General features: G+C 43.4%; 1 protein-coding gene across 10 annotated transcripts in view; it reads left to right on the top strand.

Annotated features, from left to right (window-relative positions):
* The window catches only part of FHOD3 (formin homology 2 domain containing 3), a 461,736-nt gene that overhangs the window by 299,647 nt on the left and 143,167 nt on the right, over positions 1-18,922 (top strand). For all 10 annotated transcript variants that reach the window (XM_032310983.1, XM_032310980.1, XM_032310982.1 and 7 more), the window contains exon 10: positions 16,566-16,816. In XM_032310983.1, coding sequence (XP_032166874.1) covers positions 16,566-16,816 — 251 coding nt within the window. The remainder of the gene's footprint in view (positions 1-16,565; positions 16,817-18,922) is intronic.

Raw genomic sequence — 18,922 nt, 5'->3', positions numbered from 1 at the left:
GGGCTCTGACCTCAGCATGGAGTCTTCTTGTCCCTCTCCCTCTTCTCCTCCCCACCCCGCTGTGCTGCTCACACTCTCTCTCAAAAAATAAATTAGAAAAAACACCCAGAAATGTAAAGATAAAATTAATAAGAATTTCAAGCTAGCAAAAGAGTATTAAACCAAGCACAGAGCCCTGCAGAGTGTGAGCATGGAGCCCTGCACAGTTGTACCTGTGACCCATCCAGAAAGGTGGCCTTGATTTGGGTGACACCTCATGACTTTGTGGCCTTGTTGACTTGAGTTAAAACCATTCCCTGTGGGTTAGTTTTAAGCCAAATGCCCCCTTATTAAAGTTACTTATCTGATGTGACTCTTGTCTGGACTCTGAGGGCTAGAGCACATCTTATGAGCTGTAACATTCCTTATTGCTGATCCTCACTGCCCCCATTTCCTTTCTTGGCCTGAAGGGGGCAGAATCTGGAGATCTGATTCCCCTTGGGTGTGTGACTAAACGGGAAAGCTAACTACTTTAGACATCTGCTTACCCATAAGAATGGGGTGAACTAGGCTATCCTTGAGGACTTTGTCCAGAATGTACTCATCATCCCCAAAAGAAATCCCATACCTATTAGCAGACACTCTCCACTTCTCCCTGCCCCCACACTGGATACTCCCAAACCACTAATTTACTCTCTTTCGGATTTGTCTTTTCTAGACATTTCCTATAAATGGGACCATACAACATGTGACTTTGGGGACTAGCTTTCACTTAACATGTTTTCAGGGTTCAGCCATATTTTAAGCATGTATCTGTCCTTCCTTTTTGTGTTAACGTTCCATTGTTGGATAGCACCACATTTTGATGATCTGTTCATCACTGGATGGACGTTTGGTTTATTTCCATTTGGGGGGGTAGCTATGAATAATGTTGCTATGAACATCTGTGTACAGGCTTCTGTGTGGACATCTACTTTCAGTTCTCTTGGCTATATATCTAAAGAGTAAAACTGGTGGTCATAATGGTAACTGGACGCATAGCTCTTTCAGAGACCCCCAGACTGTTTTCCACAGAGGTTGCCCCAAGGGTTCCAACTTGTTTTCATCTTCCTCGATGTTTATTACTGTCCTTGTTTAAAAATCACAGCCATCCCAGTGGGTGTGAAGTGGTACACATTTTGGCTGTGATTTGCATTTCCCCGGTGACCAATGATGTTGAGCCTCTTTCCTTGTGCCTGTTGGCCATTTTTCTATTCTTTTTGTGGAGATGTGTCTGTTCAGATCCTTTGCCTATTTTTAAATTGGGTTGTTTTGTTACTCCTGAACTGTAAGGATTCTTAATGTATTCTGGATACTAGATCCTTATCAAATATAAATTTTCATGTATATTTCTCAGTATAAGGGTTGTATTGTTCTACTTCTGACCTAACTGATCAGTTTTATTCATAGTGATATATAGTTTTTATCTTTCCTTTTTCCACTTGTAAAAATGATGTACTTGTTGAGGAATATGTAAGTGTAAGAGGAAAAACAAATCACCCATGATTTTATTACTAACCGTGGTTAACATTTTGATCCATTTTTCTAGCCTTTTTTGTATAGCTAGGTGTACATTCTTAACTATGGAGATAATTGTCTTTATACGGTGTTGTGTACTCAATCTTTACTGGTAAATATGTTGGAGCCGGGTGTTTTTGGTCATTAAATCTTCAAGTCCGTACACATGTACCATAATATAGCCAATCTCTGTTTTTTCAGATTTGGATTATTTCCAAACTCTTTGCGATTGGAAATGCTGTTATGACGGACAGCTTTATTCATAAACTTGTGTTCATGGGTAGAGTTTTTGGAGGGATATCTCCCAGTTAAGACCCTCCATTGGGATTTTACTGGGTAGAAGTGGAGAGACTGACATGTAATTCACTATCTGCTGTAAGTCATTGTCATAAAAAGTGACCAATGAGGGACAGAACAGAATTATCTTTATGTGATCTTAGGAGAGATCAGAAGAAGCTGAACCAGAGATACTTGTTTTCAGAGCTTAAAGCTTCCCATAACTACCCAGCAGGCCTACTCCTTGTGTCCCCGCTCTGGGCATCTTCTCCAGCTGAAACTCTTCCCCCTGGGTATCTGTTCTGACTTATGTGTGTTGTTATCACTGGCACGTGGCATTGGAAAGCCAGTGGATGGTGGAGGGCCATATTCTTATGGCTCGTAAATGAGAGGTTCACGTAAGAATACCAGAGATGGAGAAGGAAGAAACTAAACACAGTCGGCTTACAGGAAAGTGAAAGGTGGATTTTTCCCAGTACAGATACTTTCTTACCTTAGCTCCTTTCCACCTGATCGGAACTCCCATCTCTGAGACTGCTCAACCCGAGGCTTACAGGAATACAGCTTTGGATTCTTTGTAATCAATATATATTGGAAGATGGCATAATGCAGGTAAATTTCCCATTAGTGAACCAACTAGGAGAGAATTATGAAAAGTGGCCTGGATACCTACTCCACGAATTTGTGTTTGTTTCAGGCTGCACCTGAGCCTACCCGACTCTCAAGCTACCTACCTCCTCATCCCCTTCACACCAACTTTTTCTAAGGTGTTCTCCACTCATTACCTTCTTTTATCAAATTGCATTTGCTTCATACATTTAGCACCAAGGTCATGTCGTTCACAAATAAAGCATCTATGTGTTATTTAAAGAACAATAAAACAAATGCCTGTTGTGATGGTTAATTTTATGTGTCAACTTGACTAGGCCACAAGGTGCTCAGATAATTGGTCAGAATGATTCTAGGTGTGTCTGTGAGGGGGTTTCTGGATGAGGTGAAGACCTGAGTTGACTGAGTCCAGAAGTTTGCCTTGCCAGTGTGGACAGGTCTCATCCAGTCTGTTGAGTGGAACAAATTCTCTCTGCCTGATGGTAACGAGCTGGGACATGGGTTGCCTACTACCTTTGATCTCCCTCTGAGCCTAACCCTGTTGGTTCTCAGGCCTTTGGACAGCCGATCGTGGGTCTTGTTAGCCTCCACAATCACGAGAGCCAATTCTTTATAATAAATCTCCACATATATCCTATTTATTGAGTTTCTCTGGAGAATCCTGACTGGATTCTCCTGTATTTAAGAATCAGGACATTACCAGGAACTCAGAAGTGTCTTTTGTAGCCCTCCCTGGTGTTATCCACTAGCCTCAGCACTATTCTTTTATTTATACTTTTACCCAAAAATCACTTATTCTGTGAGCACGCAAAGGCTCAGATTCTCAAATCTGTTGACAGATCAGAGATCTTGTTACCTAGCTGTGCTAATCTAGTTATGCTAATAATTTCAAGAATACAGACTTAAGAGATGCAGAGGGACAAAGGAGGGGTCTGTCTTAGCTCTTTTGGTCATGGCTCAGATGTGTGCTCTTAGACCCAGAATAGGAGAGGTCTCCAAGTGTGGGGTCACAGGTCCCCCCTGCCCGGTGAGTAACATTCTCTTACAAGACATCTCTACTTCATAGCTCAGAGAGTCGTGGCTGATGAGGCCATCGATCTATACTTACTTACCACAGGTAACCCGTAACCAGGTGACCCTTAGCCAGTCCTGTCCTGGTAAGGGCTTTCCAGAAACAAGAGCTCTCATTTTAACAAGTATCACTAGGCTGTTTATTAAGTAGGCTGGTTATCAGCATACTTAACAAAAGACTAGAAGTGGTCACTTGCCTTTTTTCTTTCTCCAGAGGCATTGGTCTGTAAAAGGAGTAAAGAGGTCACAGGCCAGCTGTTTTAACTCCTTCCTCCCAGATCTGGATCCCTAAACAACATATGTTTAATTATGTCTGTTCTCAAACTTTTTATAAAGGGAAATATATCATTTGTACCCTTTTATAGTTTTCTCATTTGATTGTTGTTTTTAAACCTACCCATGTTGCGGCACTTGAGTGGCTCAGTCATCTAAGTGTCTACAGACTCTTAATTCAGCTCAGGTTGGGGATCTCAGGGTCGTGAGCCCAAGCACTGCGCTGGAGTCGCCTTAAAAAAAAAAAACACACACACACACAAAAACCAAAAATCTACCCATGTTATTGTGTGGTGTACTCACTTACTCATTTTACTGCTGGTGAATGTATGACAGTTTATTTACGCACTGTTCTTATAATGGATGTCGGTTGGTTCATGGTGTTGTTGCCCTGACAGTGTTGCTGTTGAGTCTTCTTGGACTTTCCTCTTTGTGTGTATATGCAATACTTTTTTGTGTAAGTATCAGTTTTATTCTTGCTTTATAAAAAATATTTATTTTTTTCCGATGTTCTGTTTCTTCCTTTTTTTGTTATGTTAGTCACCATACAGTACTTCATTAGTTTTTGATGTAGTGTTCCATGATTCGTTGTTTGCATATAACACCCAGTGCTCCATGCAATACATGTCCTCCTTAATACCCACCATCGGGCTCACCGATCTCCCCACCCGCTTCCCCTCTAAAACTCTCAGTTTGTTTCTCAGAGTCCACACTCTCTCATGGTTGCTCTCCCCCTCGGATTTCCCCTCCTTCATTTTTCCCTTCCTTCCCCTCATGGCCTCCATGCTATTCCTTATGCTCCACAAGTAAATGAAACCATATGATCAGTGACTTTCTCTGCTTGACTTACTTCACTCAGCATAATCTCTTCTAGTCCCATCCATGTTGATGCAAAAGTTGGTTATTCATCCTTTCTGATGGCTGAGTAATATTCAGCTGTGTATATGGACCACATCTCCTTTATCCATTCGTCCGTTGAAGGGCATCTTGGCTCTTTCCCCGGTTTGGCTACTGTGGACATTGCTGCTATGAACACTGGGGTGCACATAGTCTTTCTTTTTGCTACATCTGTATCTTTGGGGTAAATACCCAAGTACTGCAATTGCCGGGTCATAGGGTAGCTCTATTTTCAACTTTTTGAGGATTATCTGTAGTAAATAAATGTTCAACATTTGCAAACAAAAATCAGTGTGGTAGAACAAATTAATAAGAGAAGAGAGAAGAATCACATGGTCCTCTCAATTAATACAGAAAAAGCATTTGATAAAATACAGCATCCTTTCCTGATTAAAACTCTTCAGGGTATAGGGGTAGAGGGAACATTCCTCAATTTGATAAAATCCATCTATGAAAAACCCATAGCAAATACCATTCTCAATGGGGAAAAACTGAGAGCCTTTCCCTTAAGATCAGGAACACGACAAGGATGCCCACTCTCACTTTATAAAAATACTTAGAAATGTTTGTCCTCTCTGATGATTTGCTAGAATTCCCTTAGGGAACTGTGTGGGCCTGTGAAGAGGAGTGCGTCTGTATGTGCGTGTGTGTGTCTGCATGCATGGACTGGTGGGGGCAGGAGAAAATCTTTGGCAACTCCGTATCTTTACTGGGATCAATTTTGCTAAATTATATTTTACTAGGAAATCATTCATTTCTTTTGGATTTTAAGTGGATAAACAATGAGACATATAATCTCCTATGAATGTTTTAAACTTTCTCTATGTCAGTGGATATTTTCCCTTTGCTATTTTGTACTTTTTGTTTGTAATTCTAGATAAAGTAGTAGTTTTGTCTATTTTGTTGTTTTTTAAATAATAATTTTGACATATATGATTTGCACTGCTTTTCTGTTTGCAACTCAATATTTTTTATTTCTTTTTAAAGATTTATTTATTTGTTTTGAGAGAGAGCAAGAATGCAGGGAGGAGAGGCAGAGAGAAAGCAAGAATCTCAAGCAGACTCCCCACTGAATGTGGCCCAGAGCCCAGCATGGGGCTCTATCTCACCACCCTGAGATAATGACCTGAGCCAAAGTCAAGAGTCAAACTCTCAACCTACTGAGCTTCCCAGAGGCCCTCAATGCTTGTTTTTAAAATTGAGGTACAGTTGACATACAGTATCCTATTAGGTATACATCATAATGATTCAGTCATTTTGTACATTATGAAATGGTCCCAGGATAAGCCTACTTATCTTCCACTGTACAAATTTATTACAATATTATTGACCATATTCCCTATGCTGTACATTACATCTCCATGACTTATTTATTTTATAACTGGAAGTTTATACCCCTTAATCCCCTTCATATATTTCCCCCACCCTCTGAGCCCATCCTTACTCTGGTAACAGCTTGTTCCTTGTATCTATGAGCCTGTTTTGTTGTTTTGTTTTTTCACATTCCACATATAAGTGAAATAATATGGTATCTGTCTTTCTCTGTTGGACTTATTTCACTTAGCATTATACCTTCTCGGTCCACCCATGTTGTTGCAAATAGCAAGATTTCATTCTGTTTTATAGCTAAGTAATAGTCCATTGTGTGTATATACCACATCTTCTTTATCCATTCATCTGTCAGTGGACACTCAGGTTGCTTCCATATCTTGGCTATTATAAATAAAACTGCAATAAACATAGGAGTGCCTATATCTCTTTTGAATTGGTATTTTCATTTTCTTTGGAGAAATACCCAGAAGTGGGATTGTTGGGTCAAGTGGTAGTTCTATTTGTAAATTTTTGAGGAATCTCTGTACTGTTTTCCAGAGTACACCAACTTACATTCCCACCAACAGTGCACACGGCCTCCCATTTCCCCACATCTTCACCAACACATGTTATTTCTTGTCTTTTTGATAACAGCTGATTCCGACCAGTGTAAGGTGATATCTCACTGTGGTTTTGATATGTTTCCCTGATGACTCATGATGCCGAGCATTTTTCATGTCTGCTGGCCATCTGTATGTTTTCTTTGGAAAAATGTTTAAGTCCTCTGCTGATTTTTTAATTGGGTTGTTTGGGAAGTTTTGGAGTGTCTTGGTATATTTTGGATATTAACCCCTTACTGGATGTATAATTTGCAAACATCTTCTCCCATTCAGTAGGCTGCCTTTTTTGTTTTGTTGGTGGTTTCCTTCGCTGTACAAAGAGCTTTTTAGTTTGATGTAATCCCATTTGTTTATGTTTGCTTTTGTTCACCTTGCCTGAAGAGACTGGTCCGAAAAGATACTGTTGAGGATGATGTCCAAGAGCTGTTGATGTCCAAGAGATGTTCTTCTAGAAGTTTGTGGTTTGGGGTTTTATATTCAAGTCTTTTCTCCATTTTGAATTTATTTTTGTGCGTGATACAAGGAACTGGTCCAGTTTCATTTTTTTTGCTTGTAGTCGTCCAGTTTCCCATCATAATTTATTGAAGAACCTGTCTTTTCCCCCATTGTATATTGCTGCCTCCTTTGTCAGAGGTTTGTCGATGGCTTTATTTCTCTTCTATTGATCTATGTATCTGTGTTTGTGCCAGTATCATACTGTTTTGATTACTATAGCCTTGTAGTAGAGTTTGAAATCAGGGAGTATGATAACTCCAGCTTTGTTTTTTCTTTCTCCAGATTGCTTTGACTATTTGGGGTCTTCGCGGTTCCATACAAATTTTAGGATTATTTGTTCAACTTTGGTGAAAATGCCATTGGTATTTTGATGGAGACTGCATTGAATCTTTAGATGACTTTGGGTAGAAGGGACATTTTAACAGTATTCTTCCAATCCAGCAGCATGGTATATCTTTCCGTTTATTTGTGTTGTCTTTAATTCCTTTCATCGGTGTTTTATAGTTTTTAGAACATAGGTTTTTCACTGCGTTGGTTAAATTGAATTCTAGGTATTTTTTTGGATGTAATCATAAATGGGATTGTTATCTAATTTTTCTTTCTGATACCTCATTATTAGTATATAGAAACATAACCCATTTTGTGTATTAATTTTGTATGCTGTAACTTTACTGAATTCACTTATTCTAATTTTTTTTTTCCTTTTTGGTGGAGTCTTGAGGTCTTTATATAGTATCATGTCATCTATAAATAGTAACACTTTTATTACTTCTCCCTTTCCAGTTTAGAAGCCTTTTATTTCTTTTACTTGCCTAACTGCTGTGGCTGGGACTCCAAATACTATATTGATTAAAAGTGATGAGATCTCACATCCTTGTCTATTCCTGATCTTAGAGGAAAAGCTGTCAGCTTTTCACCTTTGAGTGTGATGTTAGCTCTGCCTTTTTTCTCTATGGCCTTTGTTATATTGAGGTATTTCCTTCTATACCTACCTTTTTAAGAATTTTCACCATAAATGGATATTGAATTTTTGTCAGATGCTTCTTCTGTACCAGCTGAGATGATCATATGATTTTTATCCTTTGTTAAGATGATGTATGCTGTTGATTGATATGTGGATGTTAAACCATCTTTGCATCCCTGGCATAAATCCCCCTTGAGGATGGTGTATGATCCTCTTAATGTATTGTTGAATTTGGTTTGTTAATATTTCGTTGAGGATTTTTGCAGTGATGTTCACTGGGGATATTACCCTATAATGTGTGTGTGTGTGTGTGTGTGTGTGTGTGTGTGTGTGTTCTTTATCTGGTTTTGGTATCAAGGTAATGCTGGCCTCAGAAAATGAGTTTGGAGGTGTTCCTTCCTCTTCAATTTTTGCCTTTTAATTTTCTTCTTCTCTTTCAGTTTGCTTTGTTGTTATTTTTCTAGTTTTTTGGATTGATTATTTATTTCATTTCCTTACTTTTTGTTAACCATCCTCATGTTCCTAGACTGTAACGCACTTGGCGATGATGTGTTCTTTTTTTAAAATATGGTGCTGGAATTCTGTTTGTTACTACCTTATTTAGGAGTTGTACACGAGTACTCTTAAGTGTAAGACTGGCTTCCCCTCATCCTCCCCCCGCCTCTTCTCTTCCTCTCCATCTCTTTCTATGCCCTTTTTATCAGGCGGGACATCACTGTTTCGCTAGCCTTTTGAAAGAATGATGCTAGTGTTTCTTAGATGACTCTTGTGTGTTGCGTCTTGTGTATTTCTGGTGACTAAGCATACAAATGGCTCCAGGATAGCTCTCTGATCTTTCCTCCTCAGTGTCCTCCCTTGGGACCTTCTCTGACCTCCCTTGCAGCGTTGGGGTTTCCTTATCAGACCTCCTCTCTCAGTCTGTGTGGCCTGTTTAGGTTCACTGAGTGAGCTCAGCAGCTTTTGAGGCTGGCGGCTGATATTTGACCTTGAGCTTTTGCCAAGGCACGCCTGCTTCTTTGCCTGCTTCTCTTTGTGTTACATTCATTCATGGGGGCCTAGTATATATCATATACTGTGCTGGGGCTAAAAATACAGAGAAGTTCTGTCTCTTTCCAAGGAACTTTAAACTTGTAGTCTAAGACAAGCAAGTAGCAGATTCCTCCAGCAGCTAAATGTAACAGTGTGGAGGGACACAGACGGGGCCTGAGGTGCTCTGTGCTGGACACGGCTGCTTAGAACCTGTGCACGACATGGGATCAGCCTTAACTGAATTTCATTCTTCTCCCACGAAGAAGAGAAAAATCCTGTATCATCTGTTCATTTCTCCACTTCTATAAGCAATAGAGTCTCCCATGTTACATACCTAAAAGTATCTTAGACTCCTTTTTTCTCTCCTCTGCACCCTCCCCTCCTATTTAGAAATCTGATCGCTGACAACCTCACTTTCTTCTCCATTCCCCTAGCTCTGATCCTGTTGTTTCGTACCTGGATTACTATGATATCTTCTTCTCATTCATTTGTTCCTCAGCACCACTTCACTGAGCACCTACTATGTTCCAGGCCCTATTCCAGACCCCAGGACATAGCAGTGAGCTAGATGGATATGCTCATTGCCTTCAGGGAGTGCATCCTCTCACGGGGTGTGGACAGTGGCCAAGTGCATGAATATACTGAGAATTGGAAGCTCCAAACATGTTGATGGAGAGAGGCAGGATGAAGTAGGGGTGAGAAAGTGAGGCAGGGGCAGGGAAGACGGCTTCTGAGAAGAGGGCCTGAAGAAGGATAGTGATGGAGGGCAAAGCAGGGGAGGAGCTCTGGCTTGGCAGGTACGAAGGGTAAAAAAGAGGTTGGTGTGACCAGAGGGGTCAGGGGCTGGGAAAGCAGCATGACCTGAGCCTGCGAGGCTGGCGTCCTGCAGGGGCTGCATCCCAGGGAGGCCTCTCTCTTTTCTCCACTGGCCCAATTCCCAGCAACTGAAGAAAGGATCCTCCTGACAGTCAGATCTGACTATGCCATTCCTCTGTTTAAGAGAACAAACTCTCAAGTAAGCAGATGAGTGAATGAATACATGAGAAGACTTTTCTGTGGCCAGCAGGATGGAGCCCAGATACCTTGAGTTGTTATAGGGACCTACATTATCCGTAGCCTTTATAATCCTGTGGCCTTGTCTCTGGCCACTCCTACGATGTCTCTGAACTCCCCTCCTGTCTCTGGAACACAGAAGGCAGGTCTTTGCTGGGGAGAGCAGGGGGCTTTCCTTCATTCTCTCTTCTTTGCCTTGAGTTCTTCCTTCCTGTTCTCACAGTTGGCAAATTCCTACTCCTGTAGGGGTCACCATAGCTGTCTGCTTATCCACAAGACCTTCATGGCAAGATAAAAAAAGTTCGGCTGCCTGTCCCCTCCTCTTTGCTCACAACTTAAGAGAACTCACTATGACCCTACCTCAGACTGAGCAGTCCTCAGGACAGACTTGTCTGTCAGTCTTCCTTTGAGCTGCTACTCTGAGGCATGTCCCATTTCTCTCGTTGGCCCCAGGACCCAGCAGTGTGCCTATCAATAGTAGACATTCAGTAAGTACTCAAATGAAGGTCCCTTTTAAATATCACTTGTTTTATGGACTGTATTTGCCAGATGCCCAGTTGAAGAATGGCATGATTTAATCAGAATGCAGCTATCTTAAAGGAAAGATGCCTTGAGTGATAGATACCTCAAGGGGACAGCTCGATGCTTGAGATACTGGGCAGAGTCAGGGTTTTTATTCCTTTCTGAAAGTGAATGTTTTGAAAAATATTTACTGCCACAGGACAACTAAGTTCAGTATCTGCAGGGACAGCAAGGAGATCTATATGTAGAGCCAGCCTTTTCCTCACAAAAAACTATGAATGTTTTCATGTAATTGTAGAGAACGTGGTTGGGCTTCTAGAATTCTTCCTAATAGTGAAGAATGTCTGGTGACCACATGTCCTGGACTTTCTGGGGACAGGCCCAATTCCATGTAATTTAAATCCATTTCAGAGAGGCGTTTAATTCCTGTTTAATTAAATTCATTTTAATTGTTACAGCTCTATGTAAGTTTTCAAATACAGAAATTCAGGATTCAAAATACAAAATCTTTTGTCAGATTCTATGTTCTAAGTTTTGATTCTAAAAATGTGGTCCTGGTAATGGAAAAGCATATTAAGGCTGGAGACTTTGGGGGTGGGAGTGTGATAATGTGATTTATTTTAAGAAATATGTATTTGGTCATTATCCTCATTTCTGGCTCACAGCTCCCCAAACCCTTGTAATTTCCCAAGTGTAAAGAGTGATAAAGGCATACTTTGTTATGTTAGTGAGGTGGCTTTTGGAAAGCACTTAACAGTGGGGACTGGTTGCCAAAGGAGGACCAGCGATGTGATGAAGTGGTTGGAATTTTCAGTCCCAAACCTTGACCCCCTGGGGCTGGAGGGGTGGAGGTTGGATCAGCCAATGGCCCATGACTTGTCAATCATGGCTACATCATGAAGCCTCCATAAAAACCCAAGAGGACAGCTCTTGGGTCTACTATGGAGAACTTTCAATCTTGGGGAAGCAGAATGCTCCCACATTCCACCAAGTTCCATGAGGACAGAAGCTCCTTTGTTTGGGAACTTGCCCTATGTATCTCTGAATCTGGCTGTTGATTCATATTTTTTATCCTACCATTTAATAACCTGGTCAATGTAAGTATTTCCCTGAGTTCTGTGAGCCACGCCAGCAAATTCATTGAACCTAAGGAGGAGGTTGTTGGACCCTCCAATGTGGTTGGTCAGAAGCGTAGGTAAGAGCCTGGAGCTTGCAACTGGCTTCTGACTTGGGGTGGGAGGCAGTGGGGCAGTCCTGTAGAACTGAACTCTTAACCTAGAATATTTGATGCTGGCTCTGGGGAGATAGTGTCAGAACTGAGTTGAATTGAGTTTAACTCTTAGACACTCTGCAGATGTCCAAGAATTGCTTGACCCCCTGTGTTGGAATTGGATCCAGAGACCCTGAAAGAGAGGCGTTGCTATGAATGTTAGGGATCATTAACTAATAAGTCCAATCTCTTAAAGTCCTCTCATATCATAGGTGATTTTTAAAATGTATGTCCATTCCCATTGCCGCATAGCCAGCAAGCCAAAAACAGTGACCTAATACAGCAATTTTGCTCATGATTCTGTGATTCAGACATTTGGGCCTGGTTCAGCCTAGAGTCTCATGCTGCTGCAGTTATCTGGTGGCTTGACTGGGGCTGCGTGTTCTAAGATGGCCTCATTCACTTGGTTTGGCTTTGGGTGCTGACTCTTGGCTGGGCTATGTATCTTTAGTGGGCTAGCCCACACCTCTTCACATGGTAGCAGCATTTTAGAAGGGCCAGTCCCAATGTGCAAACACCTTTCAAGCCTTGTTTGCCTCATGTTTGCTGATGTCCCATTGGCCAAAGCAAGTCCCATGGAAAATGGCCTCAGTGTAGAGGGGTGGGTGCACAAGAACGAGGAAACAGAGGCATGGCTCTCTGGGAACCCAGTGCTGTGACCATCTCCTACAAGCTGCCATTGGCATAGTTGCTTCTTAATCAAGAAGCAACTATGATTGATTGATTATCTTGATTAAGAAGCAACTTCTTGATTAAGAAGCAATCCTCTTAAGGATTAAGAGGAAGGTGTGAGATAGCAGTACCGAGAAAGTGTATCTCTTATGCAATGGTGGCTGCCTGTCCCAATGGTAGTAGTAATATAATGATATAAACTCAAAGAAATGTGGTAGCTTTTGACTTCCATCAAAAAGGTTCGCATTGGGGGCACCTGGGTGGCTCAGTGGGTTAAGCGTCTGCCTTCGACTCAGGTCATGATCTCAGGGTCCTGGGATCAAGCCTCGCATGGGGCTCTCTGCTCAGCAGGGAGCCTGCTCCCCCCGCCCCCGCCTGCCTTTCTGTCTACTTGTGATCTCTCTCTCTCTCTGTCAAATAAATAATTAAAAATATTTTTTTAAAAAAGGTTCACATTGTTGGATAGTTGATGGTATTAAAAAATTAGTTTAAGTGGAACAGTGTTATAATGGTTATGGTTTTTAAAAATCCTTATCTTTTAGGGATATATACTAAAATAGTTACAGATGAAATGCTATGATCCGGGATTTACTTTGAAGTAAAGTCTGGGCTTGGGGGCAGGGAGTGACGTATGAAATAACACAAACCTGGATGGGGTTGGTACTTGTTGGACTCTCAGGGGTGATGAACCCATCGCAGTCTTCACAGGCTCTCTCATACTTTGCGTATGTTTGAAAATTTCCATAATAAAAACTTGAAAAGAGCATCTCGATCATTCTCCGGCCTCAGCGGTGGATGGAAGCTGTCACAGCGGCCTACACTGCTTCTAATCGCTTTCCTAGTAAGGTGGGGGTAGAGTATGCGAGCACTCAGTGCCGGATTGAGAAACCGTTTGCTCTGGGTGTTAGCGTATAGACAGTGTTCTACATTTAATTAAAAGAATTAGAAGGTGTTTGCTGAGGGGCCGGGGAAGTGAAATGCTTCCTCATTAGGGAGAGACGAGAGAGTCCCTGGGACATGGTTGAGCTCATCTTGGGTTTGGTGGAGGACGCTTGTTGCACATGTAGTTAATTAGATCTGACACCAGAGATTTGGAGGAAGAGGCGTGGTAAGCACTGTTCTCTCCAGGTCTTGGCCAGCTCTGCACGTTCTTGACTAATTTGTCGTGCTCCCTAGAATCTAAATAAATGGGCACTCCCACCGTATCCTTGCATGGGAAACGAAAGCCTCTCTTCCTGTCTCTGGTGGATATTGGTGACTCTACGTTTCTTCTTGTAAAAACAAAATCATGAGTGAACACCAGGCCTGAATTTTATGTCATACAGTTACTCGCAGTGAGGCCTAAAGAGGACATTGAACTGACTGGGATTCTGAGCTCCATGTCTACCCTTCTGTGTGCCCCTTTCTTTCTTTTTAAGAGATAGATGTTTTGCTGAGGTTCTGAACTTTAGAAGCCCCCATTAAAATTTGTTTTATGGGGTTTCTTTGATAATTTTTCCAGATTTTTCTTTTCATTTAAACTTCTTGATTGTCTCCATCTTCTCTGACAAAAGGCAGTTAAAGTGGGTTTTGGTCTGTGCTGTGTGCACAAAGCTTCTCTCTGAAAGGAGCTGTGAGAGGCATGCTATTTGATCCTTGGATCTCTGAGGTTAGACAAGGAATTAGAAATATCTGAACTCTACTTTATCTCCTAATCTTATCATTCCAAATGTGTGCTTAATAAGAAGCAGAATCAATACTTTGGGTCAGAATAAGTTCAAATGGTCTAGAATTTTATATCTAAAAAATGAGGAAAAACAATTGGTTAGAAATACTTTAAAATGCCATCCTTCGTTAGATATACAATCATTCTCCAACTTCTTCAGAGAATGCCATTTAAAGTGCTAATGCGGAGATGATAAACGTGATTAACCAAATGCACCATTCCTTTCTTAGTTCCTGCAGTGATGTTGGAGGGGCGACCCCTAGGAAACGGACTTTCCAATGATCTTTTGCTTTAGTTTTTTCCGATGACATTTTATAACCATATCTTTTCTGAACTGTTATCAATTGTTACCTCAGACCTCCCCAAATTATGTCTGACTAGTAAATTCTGGGAGAATAAATAGTCAAAATATTATTAAATTGTCCTCCTATACCTGAAAGTGTGTTATAAAATGTATCCAGAACAAAGATGGTGTTTTCACTCAATAGATCTTACCCAAAAGCTAGAGCCGGAGGAAACTGGAGATGGGAGAAAGAAAGGGGGTGGTGTCTCCTGTGAAACAGGCCACCTGTCCCAGATGTTCATCCTTGGGAACCGGGATGAGGGTGGTCAACCTGGCCTTGACACAGTCAAGCTCACTTTGCTAGATGAGTAGGGGGGCCCAAACCTGGGACATGGGGAACCACTGATTTTGCACTAACTGTGGTTTTCTACAGACAGGTGATATGAAAACCATATTGCATGGTCAGCCAGTCTGGGTCTCTGTTCTCTCCCCTGTCAGGACTGAGCTGTGAAATGTGACCAACAGCTCCTGCAGGGCCGGAGAACCGGCCTCTCTGGGGGTGCAGGACCATGGTACTCGTCGGTTGTGGAGTCAGAGACACTGCACTGCTGGACTTGGCTGGGACAGGTTCAGCCATGCCGCTTCTGTGCGGTGGGGGGGATTTGTGTCCATCCTGGGCCCCTGCATCTGACGGCCTTGCTTGGTTAAGGATGGACCTATTTATTGAGTACCAGCCACGTAACTCATCTCTATAGAAGCTGTTCTTAAGGCAGTCCCACAAATGCAACACTGATATCTTCCCAGGGCGGGCTGGAGAAAAGGCAGCTAACTAGCTGCGGGTCTCAGCTGGCTGGAGAGCGGCACTCCAGCATGCAGGCAAGGTCTAGGCAGCCACAGCTTGTGCCCTGCCGGCTCTCCAGTTTTAGTGAGGGCGGGCACAGAGCCCACTTACGGGAGCTGGCGATGCAGGCGAGCATCGCCCCTGGCTGGGAAGAGTGGCCACGGGTAAGGAGGGAGCCACGGCAGAGCCCAGGCCGACGGCGGCAGCCCCCAAACCGAGGCTGCTGTAGAGCAGGACCCAGGACGGAGCGAGATTAAGAGATGGACGAGCTGCGCCTCCGCAGAGGGCGCCAACTAGGAGCAGGACTAAAATACCCTTCGGGGGAGGGCAGAGGTCCAGGGTTGTGGTGTCAGCTGGCTCGGGTTCCCGCGGGAAGTTCAAAGTGGCCAAGTGTAAGGCAGTTATTCTCCTGGCCAAGTATGCGTTACTTTTAAGAGGAGATTTAAAACAAAACAACGGCTTGAGAGGTGAGGTCTATCTCTGGTACATATTTTTGTGACGAGCATATGTTGGCTCTCTTGTGTCACTTCAGGCTCCAACCGCACTCTGGGGACCAGGCCGGGGGGAGGGTAGCCCCCTCGCTGCAGTGCTGGGGCAGGCGCTGACCTCAGGCAGTCCGTGCTGCTGCAGGGCCCTCTGCAACAGATCCCCGGCTGAGGCCAGCTCCGCTCACCTGCCTCGGGTGGCTTTTGCCTCCAGCCAGAATCCTGGCTGTGCTGGGTCGGGAAGCGAGCTCAGGAATGATCAGGCACTGGAGGGCCCCCTGCAGCTGGGCTTCAGGACCCTTCCTTCTGGACCAGAGCAGAGCAAAAGGGGAGCCCGGAGAGCTGCAGCCTGGGAGAGGACAGTGCTGGGCTCCAGGGTAAAGAGCCTGTCTACTTACAAAGTCCTTTTCAGACCTATGTAGGATAGCTGTGGGCCTTTCCCTCTGCATTTGACTGGGAAAGTAGACAGCGGCAAGCCTCTTTCAGTTTGCAGACTGCACTCGGGCTCGCCTGTATTTGTGAAGATCTTCTAGAGAAGCGGAGTTAGCAGGATGGAAAGAATGGAAAGTCTCCTTAGAGGGAGCCTGAAATGCAGACCACACCTAAGGTCTCGGAGAGATTGTCACGTCTGACCTTGCTCTCTGCTTTTTCAGGTGGCACTGCGGCTGGAGGATGGTGATGAGAGCGCAGAGCCGCCCCCCAGCGGGCGCCGGGACCGCAGGAGGGCCAGCGTGTGCTCCGGTGGCGGCAGCGGCGGCGCGGGCGAGCAGCGAGGCCTGGACCGCAGGCGCAGCCGCAGGCACTCCTTGCAGAGCACCCAGAGTCCCCTGTCGGCCCCCACCAGTCCCTGTTCCCAGTCGGCTCCTGGCTTCAAGCACAGTCAAGTACGAGAGCACTGTGAAAAGTAAGCATCACCCCAGCCCTTGTGAGGGGTGTGAGGACCCCGGAGAGGTGGGAGGGGTCACAACCCCGCAAGGACCCACCACCCTGCCCTCCCTGCCGGCCACACAGCCTCTCCGGACTTGCTCCCCGCCTCTTCTCTTTCCTTAAAACGTCACCCCCAGCGGCCCTTGGAACGTCCCCCTGGCAAGTTGGTCCTGGGGATAGGCATAGATTTGATCTTACCAACCCCACGAGCTCTTCTTCACACATTTGTGCTTTGATAGTCCTATCTCTTTTAATATCTGTTCAGAAAATCTGTGCTTTATCAAATGGAAAAGAATCCAAAACACAAAACAACGTAGAAACAAACTGTGTGCCATCCTGAGAATGTAAGATCCTAAGTCTTGAAATACCTGTAGCAATGCATAGTTGAGGGTGATTTTAGTTAAATAGAATAACCTGTTCGAATTAAATCGATAAAATATAGAAACATATATGTACATATACATTGCTTTATATTCATAGGAGTAGATAATACATATATATATGTAAATTTCAGGAAATGCTATTGCTGTTGGTTTTTTTTTTAATCATTTAGCAAACACTTTTATTGCATATCTGTTATAAGCCAGGGCTTTCTGATACAGTGGAGACATAAGGTATGCTCTCTGCCCTTCTCAGGCTCACATCTGGGCTGGGAGAAAGTAAGAATGAGGAAGGTAGATAGGAAGGAATAGAAAGGTTGATGATCTCATGAGAAATTTTATATATATATATATATATATATATGTATAGAAAGGTTGATGATCTCATGAGAAATTATATATATATACGTATATATATACATATGTATATGTATATATATATATATACATACACACACACACACACACACACACAAAGTAATAAATTTTGACAAAATCTATAGGAACTTAGAAATGGTTCTATAAAGCAGAGGGGCAGCCAAGTGGATGGACATGCTTTTCTGGGGTCTGATCCACTGCTGTCTTCCCGAGTGAATGCTGTCCGTTCACGAGGATGATAGAGCTCTTTGGACCGGTCCATGCCAGCCAGGTCCACCTGGACGGCCTGCTACACTGGTTTGCCAGTGCGTCCCCTCCTGCTGCTGGCACATGCGAGCTCCGCTTACATCATTTAGCTGCAGCATTTTCTGTCATCATGGAAATCCACGTGGGAGCCACATGTAGGTCATGAGGCTGCCTGAAGTAGAAAATAACTCAGAATAAGTTAGGTGCTCTTAAGAGAGTGATCAAGTTATGTCCCTTCCTAAGGGAACACCCACCCTCGTCTTGAGAGATGCCCCAAGCAGTCTGGTACTCATAGGATCCCTGGAGGATGAGCTGACCATGCCTTGGGGTACCTCCTGTTACAGAAGGGGAGGAGGGCCTGAGTCCGAGAGTGATGTGCAAGCCCATCCGTATGGACACTCTTCTCTAGCACATAACTATTCATCTACAGATTGTTCTAAGGGTTTGTGTAGAACAAGCTCTATTATAATGGAAGGAAGATGAAAACTTCTAAAGAGACTGAGGAATGAGAAGGTCGGCCACGAACGTTGTTGCCCCTTGTCGTCTATGATCTTCAAGAAACTTAGTGCTCAAAGACCATGTAATGTTCTCTTCAGCACTGCTGCTAGCTCGTGGCTTCGGAAATTAACATGGAGAGAAGTGTGTACAGTGGGCTGAAAATCTATATGTAAACCCAGCCCAGATGCTGAGCACAGTCCTCTGGAGCCCTTATCCACAGCACTTGGTGTTCTCTTGTTCTGTCCGACTTGTATCGTGTAGATTCCTGGTCTGTTTCTTGCTGTTATGCCTGTCAAAGGTGCCCATGTTGTAAGCTCAGGCAGCCATGCCTTGTGACAAGTTGGCAAGGACGGCAGCAGCGGAGTGGACCATCTTGGGCATAGCTGACAGTTTCAAGGTGCGGGGCTTGGCGGGATCTGGCACGGGAAGTTACTCATGACAGTTTGCACTCTTCTTGTCTCATTCTTTTCAAGTAGGACTGCATTTTCGTTTTACTGAAATGAGTACATTGACGTAAATTTATAGCATTTATTTGAGAAGAACACACTTTCCCGTTTGTAAAGACAGATAACATTGTACAG

Source organism: Mustela erminea, chromosome 13 (genome assembly GCF_009829155.1).
Source record: "Mustela erminea isolate mMusErm1 chromosome 13, mMusErm1.Pri, whole genome shotgun sequence".
NCBI classification, from domain to species: Eukaryota; Metazoa; Chordata; class Mammalia; order Carnivora; family Mustelidae; genus Mustela; species Mustela erminea.
The sequence above is the reverse complement of the archived record's forward strand: the minus strand, read 5'-3'. Positions and strand labels throughout refer to the sequence as shown.